Source organism: Bufo bufo, chromosome 1 (genome assembly GCF_905171765.1).
Source record: "Bufo bufo chromosome 1, aBufBuf1.1, whole genome shotgun sequence".
Taxonomy (NCBI): Eukaryota; Metazoa; Chordata; class Amphibia; order Anura; family Bufonidae; genus Bufo; species Bufo bufo.
Window position 1 is genome coordinate 569638480 of NC_053389.1, and position 17424 is coordinate 569655903.

Consider the following 17424-nt stretch of genomic DNA (forward strand, 5'->3'; position numbering starts at 1 on the left):
ATTGATCATGCCCCTGTAAGGCTTCATTCAGACGTCCGGATGCGTTTTGCGGATCCGATCCATCTATCAGTGGATCCGTAAAAATCATGCGGACGTCTGAATGGAGCTTTACAGGGGGGTAATCAATGACAGGAGGGTAATCAATGACAGGGAGGTGATCAGGGAGTCTATATGGGGTGATAACCACAGTCATTGATCACGCCCGTGTAAGGCTTCATTCAGACGTCCGTATGCGTTTTGCGGATCCGATCCATCTATCAGTGCATCCGTAAAAATCATGCGGACATCTGAATGGAGCTTGACAGGGGGGTGATCAGGGAGTCTATATGGGGTGATCACCACAGTCATTGAGCATGCCCCTGTAAGGCTTCATTCAGACGTCCGGATGCGTTTTGCGGATCCGATCCATCTATCAGTGGATCCGTAAAAATCATGCGGACGTCTGAATGGAGCTTTACAGGGGGGTAATCAATGACAGGAGGGTAATCAATGACAGGGGGGTGATCACCACAGTCATTGATCATGCCCCTGTAAGGCTTCATTCAGACGTCCGGATGCGTTTTGCGGATCCGATCCATCTATCAGTGCATCCGTAAAAATCATGCGGACATCTGAATGGAGCTTTACAGGGGGGTAATCAATGACAGGGGGTGATCACCACAGTCATTGATCATGCCCCTGTAAGGCTTCATTCAGACGTCCGTATGCGTTTTGCGGATCCGATCCATCTATCAGTGGATCCGTAAAAATCATGCGGACATCTGAATGGAGCTTTACAGGGGGGTGATCAATGACAGGGGTGTGATCAATGACAGGGGTGTAATCAATGACAGGGGGGTGATCAGGGAGTCTATATGGGGTGATCACCACAATCATTGATCATGCCCCTGTAAGGCTTCATTCAGACGTCCGGATGCGTTTTGCGGATCCGATCCATCTATCAGTGGATCCGTAAAAATCATGCGGACGTCTGAATGGAGCTTTACAGGGGGGTGATCAATGACAGGGGGGTGATCAATGACAGGGGGGTGATCAGGGAGTCTATATGGGGTGATCAGGGATGATCAGGGGCTAATAAGGGGTTAATAAGTGACGGGGGGGGGGGTGTAGTGTACTGTAGTGGTGCTTGGTGCTACTTTACTGAGCTACCTGTGTCCTCTGGTGGTCGATCCAAACAAAGGGGACCACCAGAGGACCAGGTAGCAGGTATATTAGACGCTGTTATCAAAACAGCGTCTAATATACCTGTTAGGGGTTAAAAAAAACACATCTCCAGCCTGCCAGCGAACGATCGCCGCTGGCAGGCTGGAGATCAACTCTCTTACCTTCCGTTCCTGTGAGCGCGCGCGCCTGTGTGCGCGCGTTCACAGGAAATCTCGGCTCACGCGAGATGACGCCTATTGGCGTTAGCGTAGCCTGGGGGAGCCGCCGCAATGACGCCTTTCGGCGTTACAGTTGCGGGAAGTGGTTAATAAGCAGTGGAAAGAGATACCTGATTTGTCAGATTAATTACGCAGTGAAATGTGAGCCAGTAACATAGAGCGCACAAAGCGACACGCACCATACACTATACACTTTATGTGTGTTGATATATACACACTCTGCAGTGGAGCAAGAAATAGCTCCAGGGGCTGAACTAATGCCAGTATCATTTCCTGACTCATCAGGTTTTAATGGGGTTTTCCAGGAGTCCTATATTGATGGCCTATCCTCAGGATAGGCCAGCCATATCAGATCGGCGCTGCCGCGATCTTCTGTTTGAAAAAGCCACGGTGCTCAGGGGAGTGCTGCATCCTCCTCACAGCTTACCAAGCACAGAGCTGTACATTGTATAGTGGTTGTGCTTGGTATTGCAGCCCAGGCTTATTCATTTGATTGGGACAGAGCTGCAAGTGGGTCATGTGACCAATAACCGTGATGTCACTGGCCTAGGAAGAGTCTGGGAGTTGAGTCAGATATTGATACTGGCCATCAATACTGAACTCTCAGAATAATTACCCTGTGAATATGTTTTTTTATGTTGGAAAGTTAAAGGGGTTATCCCATAATTAATGTAAAAAATTAAAATCAGACATCATATAGTACATGACAATCTCTTTCTAGCAAAGCTAGAACCAGCCCTGTACCTCACATGGATCCAGAGATCTCCCCATTCATTGCTCTGCTAGATTTATATCATGCTGACAGCTCAAGGGAAGTGTCTTTTCTCAGGGGCCGTGTCTTTCTTCTGTAGCTCTCTCCCTACCACAGCTCAGGAAGCAGTTGATGGATGAAACTGAGAATGTGCGGCCTCCTCAGTAAAAAGGGCAAAGAAATAAGAAAAAACAAACAGTAGGTGGCGCTATACAGATATATTTTATTGAATAACTCAGTGGCTATAATACATTTTTAATAACATACAGTTACAAAAAGTATTCAGATCCAGGTGCTGGTTTGAAAACTGAAGAATATTTTTGGTAGGGCAACCCCTTTAACCACCTAACTGTTCTGCCCGAGCTCAGCTCCAGCTGTGGGAAAAGTACCTAACTGTTCTGCCCGAGCTGAGCTCAGGCAGAAGTAGAGCGGGGAGCTGCTGATATCTCCTGAATGGTAGCAGCTAGCATGGAATTGGTCTTGTTTGAAAGCTGACAGCATTAGTCCAAGCTAAACAGGAGATATCACTGTTAGAAATCGAGTCGGAAATAATCGCGGGTAAAATCTTCTTTTACTTTCAGCTGTATTCATTGCATCCCGATTTCTAACAGTGATATCTTCCCGTGTACTGAACAGATTGCTGTCGTTCTAGCATTGTATGAAAGCTTGGAATGGCAGCTTTCAGACAATACAAAGCTAGCTATGAACCAAACCAGAGATCTGAGCAGCTAATGCAGCCCTTCCCCCTTCACAGTCTGGAGGAGGAGGGGGAGCAGTTGCAGAACTGGAAAAATAGTAAAAAAAATATAGAGAAATGTGACATTATCATCAGTGTAGTGACCCACATAATAAAATGATGCTATTTTTTACCACACAGTGAACGCTGTAAATAAATTCCACAAAATAATGTAAAAACTATATACCCCAAAATTGTTCCTAAAAAACCAACAACTAATCCTGCAAAATAAAAAAAATTTGGAAGAAAAATGAAAAGGTTATAACTGCTAGAACACAAAGGGGAAAATATTATTGGTCCTTAAGGCTAAAATTAATTATGTCACCAAGGGGTTAAAAATGCAACAGTGTCCCCTGAGTTGTGCGCCAACAAGATTTACTGCAGACAGACATTAAAAATCTACAATAAAAAAGTGACATTTTTGGGAGGGCTTTTCCACTTTTATCGTGACTGTTAGGAGGTTAAATCTCATGTAAACCCTTCCAAATCGGGAATTCACATATGTGCGCCTTTGAACAGCATTTTACAGTTGATATACAGATATTTTCAGAACTCCCATAGAGATGAATGGAAAGCTTGCATGGTGTGCTCTCTTTCACTTCGGGGCCCCATTCTGGAGATATGTGCAGGTCCTAGAGATGGGACTCGCACCTACTTGACATTGATGGCCCAACCCCTTTAAACCCCATCCACTTTTTATGCCCTTTTCAAAAGAATCAAAAAGTGAAAAAGTGAAAAGTTCCCAAATAAAGTGCAGATATGAAATGCTTCATAAACCACAAAATGAATAGTAAACGCCTCACATAATACAATAATGTTGTTTTTTTATACATCAGATTATTGTACAGAATCTGGTGTAAGGACAATGTAAAAATGCTTACAATTTTAGACCCACTGGAATGTATGCATGGACCTTAAGATAGACCTCTGGTTTCCATGCTCAGCATTTTTGGACTCTTCACCATCATCACCAGTACACAGACGTGTGCAACAACAGCCTCAAATCTGTTCTACATGCTAATCCCAGGTAACATGGCTGTTTACATAGCAAGGATTAACCCGGGGCCTGTGCTAAGTGCTGTATCCCTGTGATACTAACACTAGACTGGTATTCTACGCCAACAAAATCTTTTACTAAAATTATATTCTGGGTGTCAGTTTTTGGTTTGAGACTCATCAGACTCATACTGGGTTTTATCAGGGCAGTTGGCAGAAGATATGTAGTCATGAATGGTTCCAGCAAGCGTTCATGGAAAACGGAAAGCCTAATGCTGGATCTTTATGCTCCGACCAGCAGCCCATTATCAGGAAGAAAGTGTTCCTTCCCAACAATTGGCTGCTCGTTTAGTGGAGGTGAAGAACTGTATCAACATGCCGCGATCACCTCCACAGTATGATGACAAGCGATGACTGCTGCTATAACTCGTCCTCATACAGTTGCATTTTTTCTGCTGCCCAGAAACAATAATTTATCCATCTGCATTAAGCATCACTTCACCCGATGAATGAACGTTTTGCTCGTTATTCCGGTGATCGGCGGCACCTTTAGACGGGAAGATAATGGTTCACATCACTTTTAGGGCTCATGCCCTACATAATATTGTAAGATACGTAGTGTAATACACAGGTTATATATCGCAGTGTGGAGCCTAATTTTGGTAATCTGGCTTCCATATCTCCATATGTGGCATGAAATAGCACAATCATTGTTTTTATCCTGTCATACAGGAAACACATTAGGTCACCAGTTAGCAGAAGCATTTAGGGGAAGGAATCCTCGTATTGTATTCCCAGTATACACGTACATCAGCGCACAGTGACACTTATAAGCACACTCAATGTTTGTGTCAATGTTTGGGTATGTGTCAATAGGTGGCACTAGTTCAATTTCTCACTTCTTCTGGAAGATACATCTTTGCATATTTTTTTCCCATTGAGCATTGCCACTCCAGTATATGTCTCCATACACAGCTAGTCTCCTTAAAGGGGTTGTCAGGTGTTTGTTTGTTTTTTAATTTGCCCCTCAACCAGAGACACTGGTGGAGAAATCCATACTCAGCAGTTCCCCACTATTCTGTTCTCCCTGGCTCCAGGGCTTTCTTCACTACACTTCCATCTGTCAACTTTTGCATGGATGGGGTCATGTGCACCACAATGACTGAGAAGTGACATGTCTCCAAGTAGCACGTGACCCAGCAATGACGTGCCTCTTGAGGACACATCACCACTGAGGCCATGGGCTGCATGGCATACATGAACCCATCTGTGCCGGAAGTTGACCGACCGGGTCCAAAACTCCCGTGAAGACCACCAGGGAGCCAGAGCCAAGAGGCATGGACCAGGTAAGTATAGATTTCTCCACAGAGATGTCTGGGGTTAGATTTAACCGTGTTTTTTACATTGGAATCTTAGCATGGACAGCTGCCCCGGAATTTAGTGTTATTTGAGGTAGCGCTGAAGATCGCAAAGCAGTGATTTAAAGCCACAGCCGTGACCAGACATGTCCCTTCTTGGCATGGCCGCGGTTTTAAACCGCTACTCTGCAATCTTAAGCGCTGCCTCCCATTGCAAAGAATGGGAAGCAGAAAGGATGGCCTGTCCTGAGAATATCAATGATCAACATGGCTGCCTGCGCCAAAATTCTGCTGTAGAAAACGCTGTATGAACGGCCATTCAGGTTTTAAAAAGTTTTTGGTTCATTATGTGAAATATGTGTCCGACTGTTGAAAGCTTACTTTAGCTAACATTTTTGTGGAGCATCTTATCAGCTATCAGGCTAAAGATCTCCTGGTGTACAGTAAACATTAGAAGGGAAGCCAAGTTTTTCCAGGGAAAAATATGATAATAGAGCATGTTGTGAACGTTCCTGCCAAGTTAGCACAACATGCTATGAGAACCGTGATAAGTATTTCTTGGAGTTGAACCTAAAACACCACATTATTTGTCACGCACTGTTATAGAGAAGATTAGTGACTGCAATGGGCTGGTTCAAGACACATGTTCAGTCTTGACTGCAGAGATGGCTAAGCAGAAAACGTATTGCCATGTCTGCATTCGATATCTACAACTTGTATTTCATCTACCGATCATTTAGACAAGAGCATATAACTTCAAGAAAACAGGAATGTGTAGATTCTTATTGCTCATATGTTATGGGTTCACAGTCTACAAGGTTTGTCCCTTTTATATTTTCCCATATTTCACAGAACATTTAGGGGGGCTATGGCCACCAAGCCATTCTTCTATCTCAAACATCTCCTTCTCCCCTCCTCTGTTACACAATGCCAGTTATTGGGGCACTGTTGCTGGCTGATTCCATTATGGGGCACTGTTGCATGATGAATCCTATATGGGGACACTGTTGCAGGATGACTGTTATGGGAGCACTGTTAGGGGATGACTCCATTACGGGAGCACTGTTAGGGGAACACTCCATTATGGGGGCACTGTTGCAGGATGGCTGTTATGGGAGCACTGTTAGGGAAACACTCCATTATGGGGGCACTGTAGCAGGATGGCTGTTACGGGAGCACTGTTAGGGGATGACTGAATTATGGGGGCACTGTTGCAGGATGGCAGTTATGGGAGCACTGTTAGGGGATGACTCCATTATGGGGGCACTGTAGCAGGATGGCTGTTACGGGAGCACTGTTAGGGGATGACTGAATATGGGGGCACTGTTGCAGGATGGCAGTTATGGGAGCACTGTTGCAGGACAACTATGTCATCAGGGTATAATTGCAGAATTGTTGTTTTTCATCATCAGAAGCTGGAAATATGCATTTGTTATCCTTCTAAAAGGTTTTCTAGGATTATACTATTGATGGCCTGTCCTGAGAATATCAATGATCAGTGGGAGTCCAACACCTACACCCCGCCGATCAGCTGTTTCAGGGTAGTTTCTGTGCCGGAAGTCACCACCAGAACTACACAGTACTGTCCACTGGATGTAGCTGGTAACTGCAGTGCTGCTCACTTCAGGGGTGGATCATATATTGATTGCTTATTCTACAGATAGGCCACCAATAATGAAATCATGGACAACCCCTTTGAACCCCAGAGCTCTTATTAATATAGATAGCACATGGGAGGTAAGAAGACACACACTCCCCTCTATCCTAGACTTCCTAGTACTTACTGGCTACTGATCATGGCCTACAGGTACTTACTGATACGTACTGGCTACTGATCATAGCCTACAGGTACTTACTAGTACGTACTGGCTACTCATCATAGCCTACAGGTACTTACTGGCTACTGATCATGGCCTACAGGTACTTACTGATACGTTCTGGCTACTGATCATAGCCTACAGGTACTTACTAGTACGTACTGGCTACTCATCATAGCCTACAGGTACTTACTGGCTACTGATCATAGCCTACAGGTACTTGCTGGCTATTGATCATAGCCTTCAGGTACTTGTTAACATTTCTTTGACTAGAGGTACTTGCATAGAGTAGTTAAGAAATATTGCCCTACTCCTAATATCCAACACCACTCGATTTACATAGAGATATGGCATTGGTGTGGGTCCAACCACTGGTGTCATGTAAGGAAGGGTTAGGTAATACAGGGAGGCAGCTACATATAGCATACATTATGAGTGTGATATCAGATCCCACATATTACATGACCACCCAGAACCCAGGTAACCACAATAGATGACCTGAAAGATTGATGGGCTGAAAAGGTTGAGTCAACACGTTCCCTATTGTTGCTACCTACACCCTAACAGCAGGGGGAGCACCACATTCCTGCGGAGGAGGAGATGGGTAGGGGCATTAAAGAAAATTCATGGCAGAGCAGCCTCTATACATTGACCTCCATGGGTCTTCTTTTGCCTCGCCCTTAATCTGTCCTCATTCTGACATCTGGATTTTGCATTATACATCTGCTGTCTTTATGAATACATTTATTGACTGGCTCCTGGGGTTCATTTAATCAGTTTTAGGGGTTTGTGTGCAATGTTTTATACTGTGTGTTCCATAGTCATTTGTATATTGACATCTGCTAGCAGTTCTATGTGTCTGTATAGATGGCGATAATATTTCCAAAAGTGGCTCTGTTTACAGACATGGTGCGCACGCTTTTTACAATCTTGATGGAAAACACTGCAGATATTGTGGCAGAATCCGTTCATAAAGTCATTAGTACCATTTGCCTAAGCAACAGTCTATAAACTGTCTAAAGAGATTTTGCTTGTTGGCTGAGCAGTGCTGGAATCACAGTGCAAGATATTTTAGAGCAAGAGGTGAGGGGCGAGAGATGAAAGAGGTGTCCGCATGTGAGCAATTTAGCTGGATTTACAAGGAGAGAAAGCACACAGCTCACTTGTTTCCAGAAAGAAACCTGGTTCATATTGTATAAACATATGAGCGGATCTAGCTGCATGGACGCCTAAGAAGGGCTTTCACCTGCCTCCTGGTACTGTGCCATCCCTTTCTACTTTACAGTGCCATGAACTAGAACATAAGAGCATGTTCTGCAGAGCTGTATGCAGACTGTAAACCCTGTCCTCAAGGCTGGGTTCGCAATCTCATTCCATCAGCTGACATATCTAAATCACAGGGGCCACATGCCACTGCTATGGGGCTCAGGGCAAGAGGGGGCCCAGTTGGGATCTTCTCCTCTTCTACTGGGGGTGAAAACTTGGTCAGGACTCTACCCTCTAAAGAAACAACTTTTAGGAAATGAAGCAGTGGAAAAAAAGGGCCCAAGGGTCATTGAAAGGAGTTTAGGCGGAAACTCTTCTGTCCTGTGTGGGGGGCCTGGTTTGATCCTTGCTATGGGGCCCTTACTTCTCTATGTACACCACTGCTGAGTCAGCAAAGTGTGAACATGCAAACTCAAGGTATATGTTAATATTGGACATATTCATATTGAAAGCCACTCGGCCACCAAGCTGGGCAGATTTTCCAAGGCCATCACCTTTAATTTTTAATAACCATTAAAACTTAAAGAGCTTCTGTCAGCATGTTCAACCCTATTACACCAGACACATTGCCTGGTAGGGATGCTAATGCTGATTAAATTGATATCTGTATTATGGCTATACGATCAACTGCTGCAGCGATATATTAGTTTTTACATTTATGCAGATGAACTAGATGGAGCACCAGGGGGCTGGTTCTAGATCTTGGAGCACCGCTACTGTGCTCTATACACTCCCCCCCCCCTTCCTGCAGCAGTTGACCTTAAACCATAAGACAAATGTCAATGTAAGGCTAGTTTTACACTAGCGGCAGGGGAGTCCGGCAGGCTGTTCTGGTGGGTGAACAGCCTGTCGGATCCGTTCTGCTGCTAGTTCACATGTGCCCCCGGACTGCCGCTCCATCCCTATTGACTATAATGGGGGCGGGGGTGGAGTTCCAGCGGCAGCACGGCAGCGCACGGCGAGAGGCCCCAGACTAAAAGTACTGCATGTCGTAGTTTTATTCCGGCTGCCTCTCGCCATGCTCTGCCGTGCTGCCGCCAGAACTCCGCCCCCGCCCCCATTATAGTCAATGGGGACGGAGCAGCAGTCCGGGGGCACACGTGAACTAGCAGCATGACGGATCCGACAGGCTGTTCACCCGCCGGAACAGCCTGCCGGACTCCCCTGACGCTAGTGGGAAGCTAGCCTAATCAGCATGATCAACCCTACCATGTAATATGCCTAGTTTAATAGGATTGATCACTTAATACTAGAAGGTCATTCATCAATTGCCCGGAGTCTGCAGTAAAGATCCATCTGGGTGTGGTCCCAGCACAGTGTGACATTAACCAATCAGTGCTGTCATTGTCAGACTGTGCATAGACACCCCCAACTACACAATGATTGTGAAGTTTTTTATATAAATTTTTGCATGATAATCACCCCATGTAAAAGGCACTTAAAGATTTTCATATTAATGGCCTATCCTTAGGAAGGGTCCTCAATATCAACTCCCATCAGTTAGCTGTTCTGCAGTACCTACAGTGCTGTATATACAGTGGATATAAAAAGTCTACACACCCCTGTTAAAATGTCAGGTTTCTGTGATGTAAAAAAATGAGACAAAGATAAATCATTTCAGAACTTGTTCCACCTTTAGGCCTCATGCACACGGCCGTTGTGTGTTTTGCGGTCCAACTATGTCTATCAGCATGGCACATTTTGACTTGGCAAGATTTGCCCGCTCTTTTTTGCAAAAACACTACAAATCTGTCAGATTGCGACTGTGCACAGCCCTCTTCAGATCACCCCACAGATTTTCAATCCGATTCAGGTCTGGGCTCTGGCTGGGCCATTCCAAAACTTTAATCTTCTTCTGGTGAAGCCATTCCTTTGTTTATTTGGATGTATGCTTTGGGTCGTTGTCATGCTGAAAGATGAAGTTCCTCTTCATGTTCAGCTTTCTAGCAGAAGCCTGAAGGTTTTGTGCCAATATTGACTGGTATTTGGAACTGTTCATAATTCCCTTTAGCTTAACTAAGGCCCCAGTTCCATCTGAAGAAAAACAGCCCCTTGGCATGATGCTGCCACCACCATGCTTCACTGTGGGTATGGTGTTCTTTTGGTGAGACATAATTGGAATTATGGCCAAAAAGTTCAACCTTGGTTTCATCCGACCATAACACCTTTTCCCACATGCTTTTGGGAGACTTCAGGTGTGTTTTTGCAAAATGTAACCTGTCTTGGATGTTTTTCTTCGTAAGAGCAGCTGAACTGTATGGGGTTAATCAGAGGCACTTTAAATGATAGCAGGTGTATGCTGACTCCTATTTAACATGATTTTGAATGTGATTGCTTAATTCTGAACACAGCTACATCCCCAGTTATAAGAGGGTGTGCACACTTATGCAACCACATTAGGGTCCATTCACACGTCTGCAAATGGGTCCGCATCCGTTCTGCAATATCGGGAACGGGTGAAGACCTATTCATTCTCAATGGGGCAGGAATCGATGCGGAGAGCACACTATGTGCTCTCCGCATCCGCATTTCCGGAGCGTGGCCCCGAACTTCCGGGACACGGGTCCGCAAAAAAATAGAACATGTCCTTTTCTTGTCCGCAATTGCGGACAAGAATAGGTAGCTCTATGGGGCCGGCCGGGTGTATTGCGGATCCGCAATACACCACGGACGTGGGAATGGACCCTTATTTAAGTTTTTTTTGTTTTCTTCCTTTCACCTAAAATATTTCAGTTTGTTTTTCAATTGAGTTGTACAGTTTATAGGTCACATTAAAGGTGGAAAAAGTTCTGAAATGATTTATCTTTGTCTCATTTTTTTACAGCACAGAAACCTGACATTTTAACAGGGGTGTGCAGACTTTATATATCCACTGTAGGTATCAGATCCCAGTGTGTGGAAGACCCTGCTGGTTACAGGAGTAGATGATCTGTAGTTTTTGTTGCAGATTAGCTGTGGATTTAACCCTCTGCACTGTTAATAGTGAAATCTGCGGTGACTTTTCCACAACATAATCAGCATGCCGCAGATTTGATAGTCCACAGCATGCTCCTGTCTCTGCATGTTTTTTTCCCGTTGTGTGTAGATGATTTTTTTTAAACATCCCGTCTACAGTATTGTATTGTGAATTGCCATTGTAATTTGGGGTGCAGAATCTTCACTGCAAAGCAGTTTGTAGCAGTTCCATTAGTTTTACTAGCGAAAAAAATGTAATTCCAACTTCACCTTATACTGTACTGTTCACGCTTGTGAATTGGAAACGTACAAGTCTCTTACATCCTGGCAAGTGTGTTCCCCTGTTAATTCAGTTATGTTAATAGACATCACCATTGTTTCCCCCTACTGCTACTCCCTTCCTCAAGTATGATAACGTGCTGTACACAACAGTTTACTGCAAGAAAGGAAGTAAGAAATGCCAGATACAATAATTCTTCATCTATACTAATAACTCTCCATAGTGATGTTCCTCTGTTTTTCCTACTAGAAATTTATGAATAAATTCACAGCTGGGTGTTACCAATTGGGGGAAGGGGGGGGGGGGGGGTCCCTACTCCATGAGGGTACAGCCAGATCTTCAGGTTTCTCATTGCAGTTCCGAAAGCCAAAATCAGGATTGGATCATAAAAGGAAAGAAAGTATACAGGACAAATACGACTTCACTACTGGCTTTGGCTTCCAAAACTGGTATGTAGAAACCTGAGCACATGGCCGTAACCTAATACTGCCAAATCATTGATATTATCAGACTGTGCAAGGGTAAACCCCTTTGACAAGTGGTAATGTCCCGCTGTCAATTTATTCATACATTTCTAGGAGAAATAACAGCAGAACAGTACAAAACAGAATCCTAAAAGATGCAAGTACAGTATTTACTTAAACAGACATGTCTGGAGAGGTGACAGGTCCTCTTCCTAGTGCCTAAACTTTCTAAATTTCTATTGATATAGCAGTAAAGAATAAAGTAAACTCTTGTTTGAGTTCTGCCAAGTCTCTTTGCCAATAAAGTGGTTATCTGCTTTAGAAAACACATTGTCCCCGAATTTGAATACATGTGGAATAAGTGGCTGCAGACACCAGGATTGGAATCTCCTTCCTGCTTACTTGAGATACCTACTGTACTCCACATTTAACCGTTGCACACGGGATCATTAGGATTCTTACAGGAATTTCTCATACCCTGTAATTCTTCATGCCAAATACTTATGCCATTTCATAAAGGAAAATATAACATATACTGTATAATTATAGGATGATTTGCTGCATTTTTGTAAAAAAAATATATTGTCTAAAGTGGAGAACCCCTTTAACTAACGGCCTTGTTCAAGTTAATAGAGAAAAGCTTTTGGAAGCCCCATTTGTTGGGCAGTGTATATCTAGTGCCCAGTTTGTCTTAAATGACTCGTGTCCAACCTCGGTTGCTACTGGACTGAGATAATAAAAAAGGTAAAAAACTGATTGGTAACATGTCAAGCCATGGCATTGCCTATCTCAGTATGCATTATTAATCAGAAAGAAATTCGGATGGAGAAGAAGCTCTTTAAAGCATAACTTCCGCAAAAAAGGTTATTCTTTGACCTGTTAGAAAGGTCCCTGATGTAAACTGTAGTGAAGGTAATCTTCTTACCGGTGACTGTGAGTTATAACCTCCCTTCTGATCCTCTCCAACTGACACAGGACAGGAAGTCAGTTACTTCTCTATTCATCCCTATGAGACTGAGAGTGAGGTTCCCATAGGAATACATAGAGAAACTGACTTCCTGTCCACACATAAGATTCTGTGTTATTTGGAGGGTCAGAGTGTCAGTTGTATGAAACAACTGAGGATCAGAAGGGAGGGGATAACTCACAAATACAGAAAATTACATTCACTACAGTTTACATTGTGTACCTTTCTAACAGGTTAGAGAATAATACATTTCGCGGGAGTGCTTCTTTAGGTTTAACACACATTTACATTAAATCCACCAGAAATTCCATTTAATTGGCCCACAAAATGTAAAAACAAGGCTGAAGTGAAATAAGCATGGGTGACAAATGCTCTCTTCTTGTACAAGGTGTACAGGAAGGAAGCAACAACCAAGCATAGTGCCCTGCCGGGGGGATACTACCATCAAGGAGTAGTCCCATTTGGACTCTATGAGTAAGGGCCTGCTTTTTTCTGTGTAAGTTAGTACAATTAGTGGCAATTTCTCCTGCATCATGTGGTATTTGGTTCTGCAGGGGCACTATTTTGTGCTACACTACGGTATTGCTGCCCTGCCTACTTCTGTTGTCTCTGCCTACTTGTGTTGCCCCACCTTCTGGCAATTTCAACCTGCCTACAACATAGGGCCACTTTTAGTTTTTTCCAGGGCCACTTTAATTTCCCAGCCCGCCCATGACATGTTACTTAGTGATCATCGATGAAATAACAACATCAAATACAGTGTAACAAGTCGTCATATTTCATTTTTATTGTGTGCGCAGATACTAATAGTATTACTGAAGTATGATCATTAATGTCAGCTCTCTAATAACAGGGTACATGTATAAAGGAACAATAGGGAAGGTATAAATGGACCTGAATTCTTTAAGCTGCAAAGAAAATGGCTGAGGCGCCACAAAGGTGTCTTTTGTCTTCAATATTTTCTCATCCATACTGGTTTACACTCCTAAGGCTTCTGCTGGCGCTGCCACTGTAATTTGCTTTCATTTGTTATGTAAAAGGACAAAAGCTACCATTGAAACATAAGTCTGCTTCCAGTTTTTATGATCACGGTATATTTTACAGCTCCTTTATTGATTGGAAAATTATGTTTTGCGTTTCATTCACACCTACTCAGCAGTTTTTGCCATTTTGCAGGACATGGTGGGAGAAATCCACATTCCAGGGTGTCAGTTTTACATTTGGGAAAGTTACATTTTTCACTTTCTTCACTATAAAAGTATGCTATAATATACAGCATGTAATAGATACGTTGTGAATAGTATTACTGTTATAATAATATTGTAATATTACTGTATGATAATGTAATAATATTACTCACTTACTGCAATGCGTTTAATAACATAGAATTTCAGATTCTAAATCCTCCATTGAGAATAACTAGACTTTATGGGGGTAAGAACCTGTCAGATTGCATACTTGTGTGTGGGCCCCAGTGCCAAAGCTACTGTATATCAGCTCTCTACCAAACAAAGGCAATACTCAAGAACAATAAGACCGTAAGAGCATGGGGTCTGGTTCAGTGTGTGACCTTCACCGCTATAGATATGCTACACATTCCTGGACATATATGATAAAGACATAAGATAATTTCTTTTATAAAAGTCATTATTGAAAACTCTACTGATGAAAACCCCGGGTTGGTACTTTCAGTTACACAATCAGAATAGAAACCAGCTCATCATAGTCAAGTTTATTTTACTCGTATAATAAACCAGATAATTCCAACAAAAACAAAATTATTGTTTACCCATTGAGCAATATCCTACTGCACCTATAACATAACAAACTGAAGCTGAGTAAACGCCAGAAGGACCCGGCTTTGCACGGGTATATCTCATCTATTTCATTTAAAGTTTGTGTGTGTCGTTAAAGGGCTATTCCCATCTCAGACAATGGTGTCATATCGCTAGGATATGCTCCCATTGTCTGATAGGTGCGGGTCCCAGCGGTGGGACCCGCACCTACAACGAGAACGAAGCAGGGAGCGCTGTGGCTGGAGGACTCCGGATTTCCCGGGGTCCGTCCACCACCAAGCGCTGCTTCCATAGAAGTGAATGGGAGCGCACTGCGCATGCGCGGCCCATGATCCCATTCATTTCTACGAGGCAGACTGCAATAGCCGAGCCAGCGCATGCGCAGTGCGCCCTCCGTTCATTTCCCAACTACAAAATTGTATTCTGAATACAGAATGCATAGTACAATAGGGCTGGAGGGGTTGAAAAAAACAATAATAATTTAACTCACCTTAATCCACTTGTTCGCGCAGCCGGCATCTCTTCTGTCTTCATCTGTGAGGAATAAGACCCTTGATGACGTCACTAAGTTCATCACATGGTCCGTCACATTATCCATCACCATGGTAGACACCATGTGATGGACCATGTGATGAGCTTAGTGACGTCATCAAAGGTCCTATTCCTCACAAAAGAAGGCAGAAGAGATGCCGGCTGCGCGAACAAGTGGATTAAGGTGAGTTAAATTATTTTTCTTTTTTTTTAACCCCTCCAGCGCTATTTTACTTAGCATTCTGTATTCAGAATGCTATTATTTTCCCTTATAACCATGTTATAAGGGAAAATAATACAATTTACACAACCTCGAACCCAAACCTGAACTTCTGTGAAGAAGTTCGGGTCTGGGTACCACATTCAGTTTTTTATCACGCGCGTGCAAAACGCATTGCACCCGCAATGCATCCGGACACGCTCGTGTGAAAGAGGCCTTACTTAGGTATCTCACAGATAGGGTCTTGGCATTTACACACATCTAGAGTTCTCTCAGATTTACATACAGAGTTCTTTGGATCCAGCATAGCCCACTGGACCTTATTAACTATAATGGGAACAAGCGGGGATACAGCCACTCCCCAGCATAATTGCCAGGATTTGCCTGGACAACAAAAACATTTCATGCATCAATTTTGACCAACCAAATCCTGGCATTTATGCTGGGAAGAGACCATATCCCCACCAGTTCCTATTATAGTCAGTGGTGTCCAGCGGGCACGCAGCACTATCATACTATGACAGATCCAGAGAACTTTGGCGGGCTTTTATGTTGCGGTACACAACATAGCACTAAGCCTAAGGCTTTATGCACACAACATATTTTTCATCTGTGTGCCATCCACATTTTCTGTTGTGAAGTTCAGAGGTCTCTAGGACCTACCGTAAGCGCAACATTTGCATCCTCTCTGACTAGTAATATATAAAACATTATTCTTTATTGTTTACTCTTAAAACCACATATAACTCTTAGGAACCAATTTAAAATTCCTCAGGAAAGACAGGAGGGAATTTATGTCTTTGTATATTGTTGTTATATCATATGTTCAGATGAACCGTATCTAGGTGGAACACCTGATCATTTCTTAGGTCTCTCTGCCCTACTGTTTGATTCTGTCTGTCACCATCTGAATGAACTTTCCCTACCTCTCAATCCTGAACTAAAATCTATGCCTGCATCCCTACATGTTTCACCGTATATTTCGGCGTCTTCAGGGGATGACGTGCAGGGTCCTGAGGGACCTCTATGTTTGTTGGTTGAATGATCCACATTTTCTGACACATTCATGGAGCCATGCAGACGTAAGTGTTTTTCGCAGATCCATTTTTTCAGTTCCACAAATTATAGAACATGTCCAGTTCTGGTCTGTTTTGCAGGTTCTATTAGTGGGAGTGAGAAAAAAAAACAGCAATTCATGTGGACGGTATTTGTATTTTGTGCATCCGTGGTTTGCGGACCTAAATACGGATACTGTCGTGTGAATGAGCTCATGATGAGATCTAAAAAGAAAAAAAAAACTAATATTATATGGTGAAAGAACATCTGCTTTGTTAAATGGCCTTGAACTATATGATCTGACAAGTACAGTATGTCACGCTGAAGAGGACTGGTAACGCCTTGTGTGCTCCTTCTGTGGCTTTCTGTCTCACTTTATTTTCTTCAAAAGCAAACTTCAAAACAGATGATGGGGTCACTTTATTCTGTGCAGTAACACCTGGCGGAGGAGCCAAGAAATGAGCCATCACTCGGCGGGATTCTGACAGCTGTATAGGTCAGATACGTGTGACTTTGTTATGTATTCTGATCCGCTCTCATTTCTCTTCTCCTAGTGATGAACTAACAAGAATAGATTTAAAGAAGTTGCCAGCACTTCCCACACAAGCCCTTAAAGAGCACCCCTCCCTCGCCTACTGGTAATGTTACAATATTGTGTCTGTATATTTCTTCCATCGCGGGGCTTGTAATGCCTCTCATAATGATTGTATAAATAAATGCCATGACCAATCATGACTGGACTGAAAATTATAGATGCTGCACTGATGAAATGGTCATAAAATATCATTCAGGTTTGTAGATGTGACTGCGCGGACTCTTTCCTTCTTCTTTGAAGGCCTGCTCCCTCCA

At 43.3% G+C, this 17424-nt stretch overlaps 1 protein-coding gene across 4 annotated transcripts in view; it reads left to right on the forward strand.

The window, feature by feature from the left end:
• The window catches only part of FRMD4A (FERM domain containing 4A), a 337700-nt gene that overhangs the window by 247966 nt on the left and 72310 nt on the right, over positions 1-17424 (forward strand). For all 4 annotated transcript variants that reach the window (XM_040413154.1, XM_040413152.1, XM_040413153.1 and 1 more), the window contains exon 8: positions 17130-17213. In XM_040413154.1, the coding sequence (XP_040269088.1) occupies positions 17130-17213 (84 nt within the window). The remainder of the gene's footprint in view (positions 1-17129; positions 17214-17424) is intronic.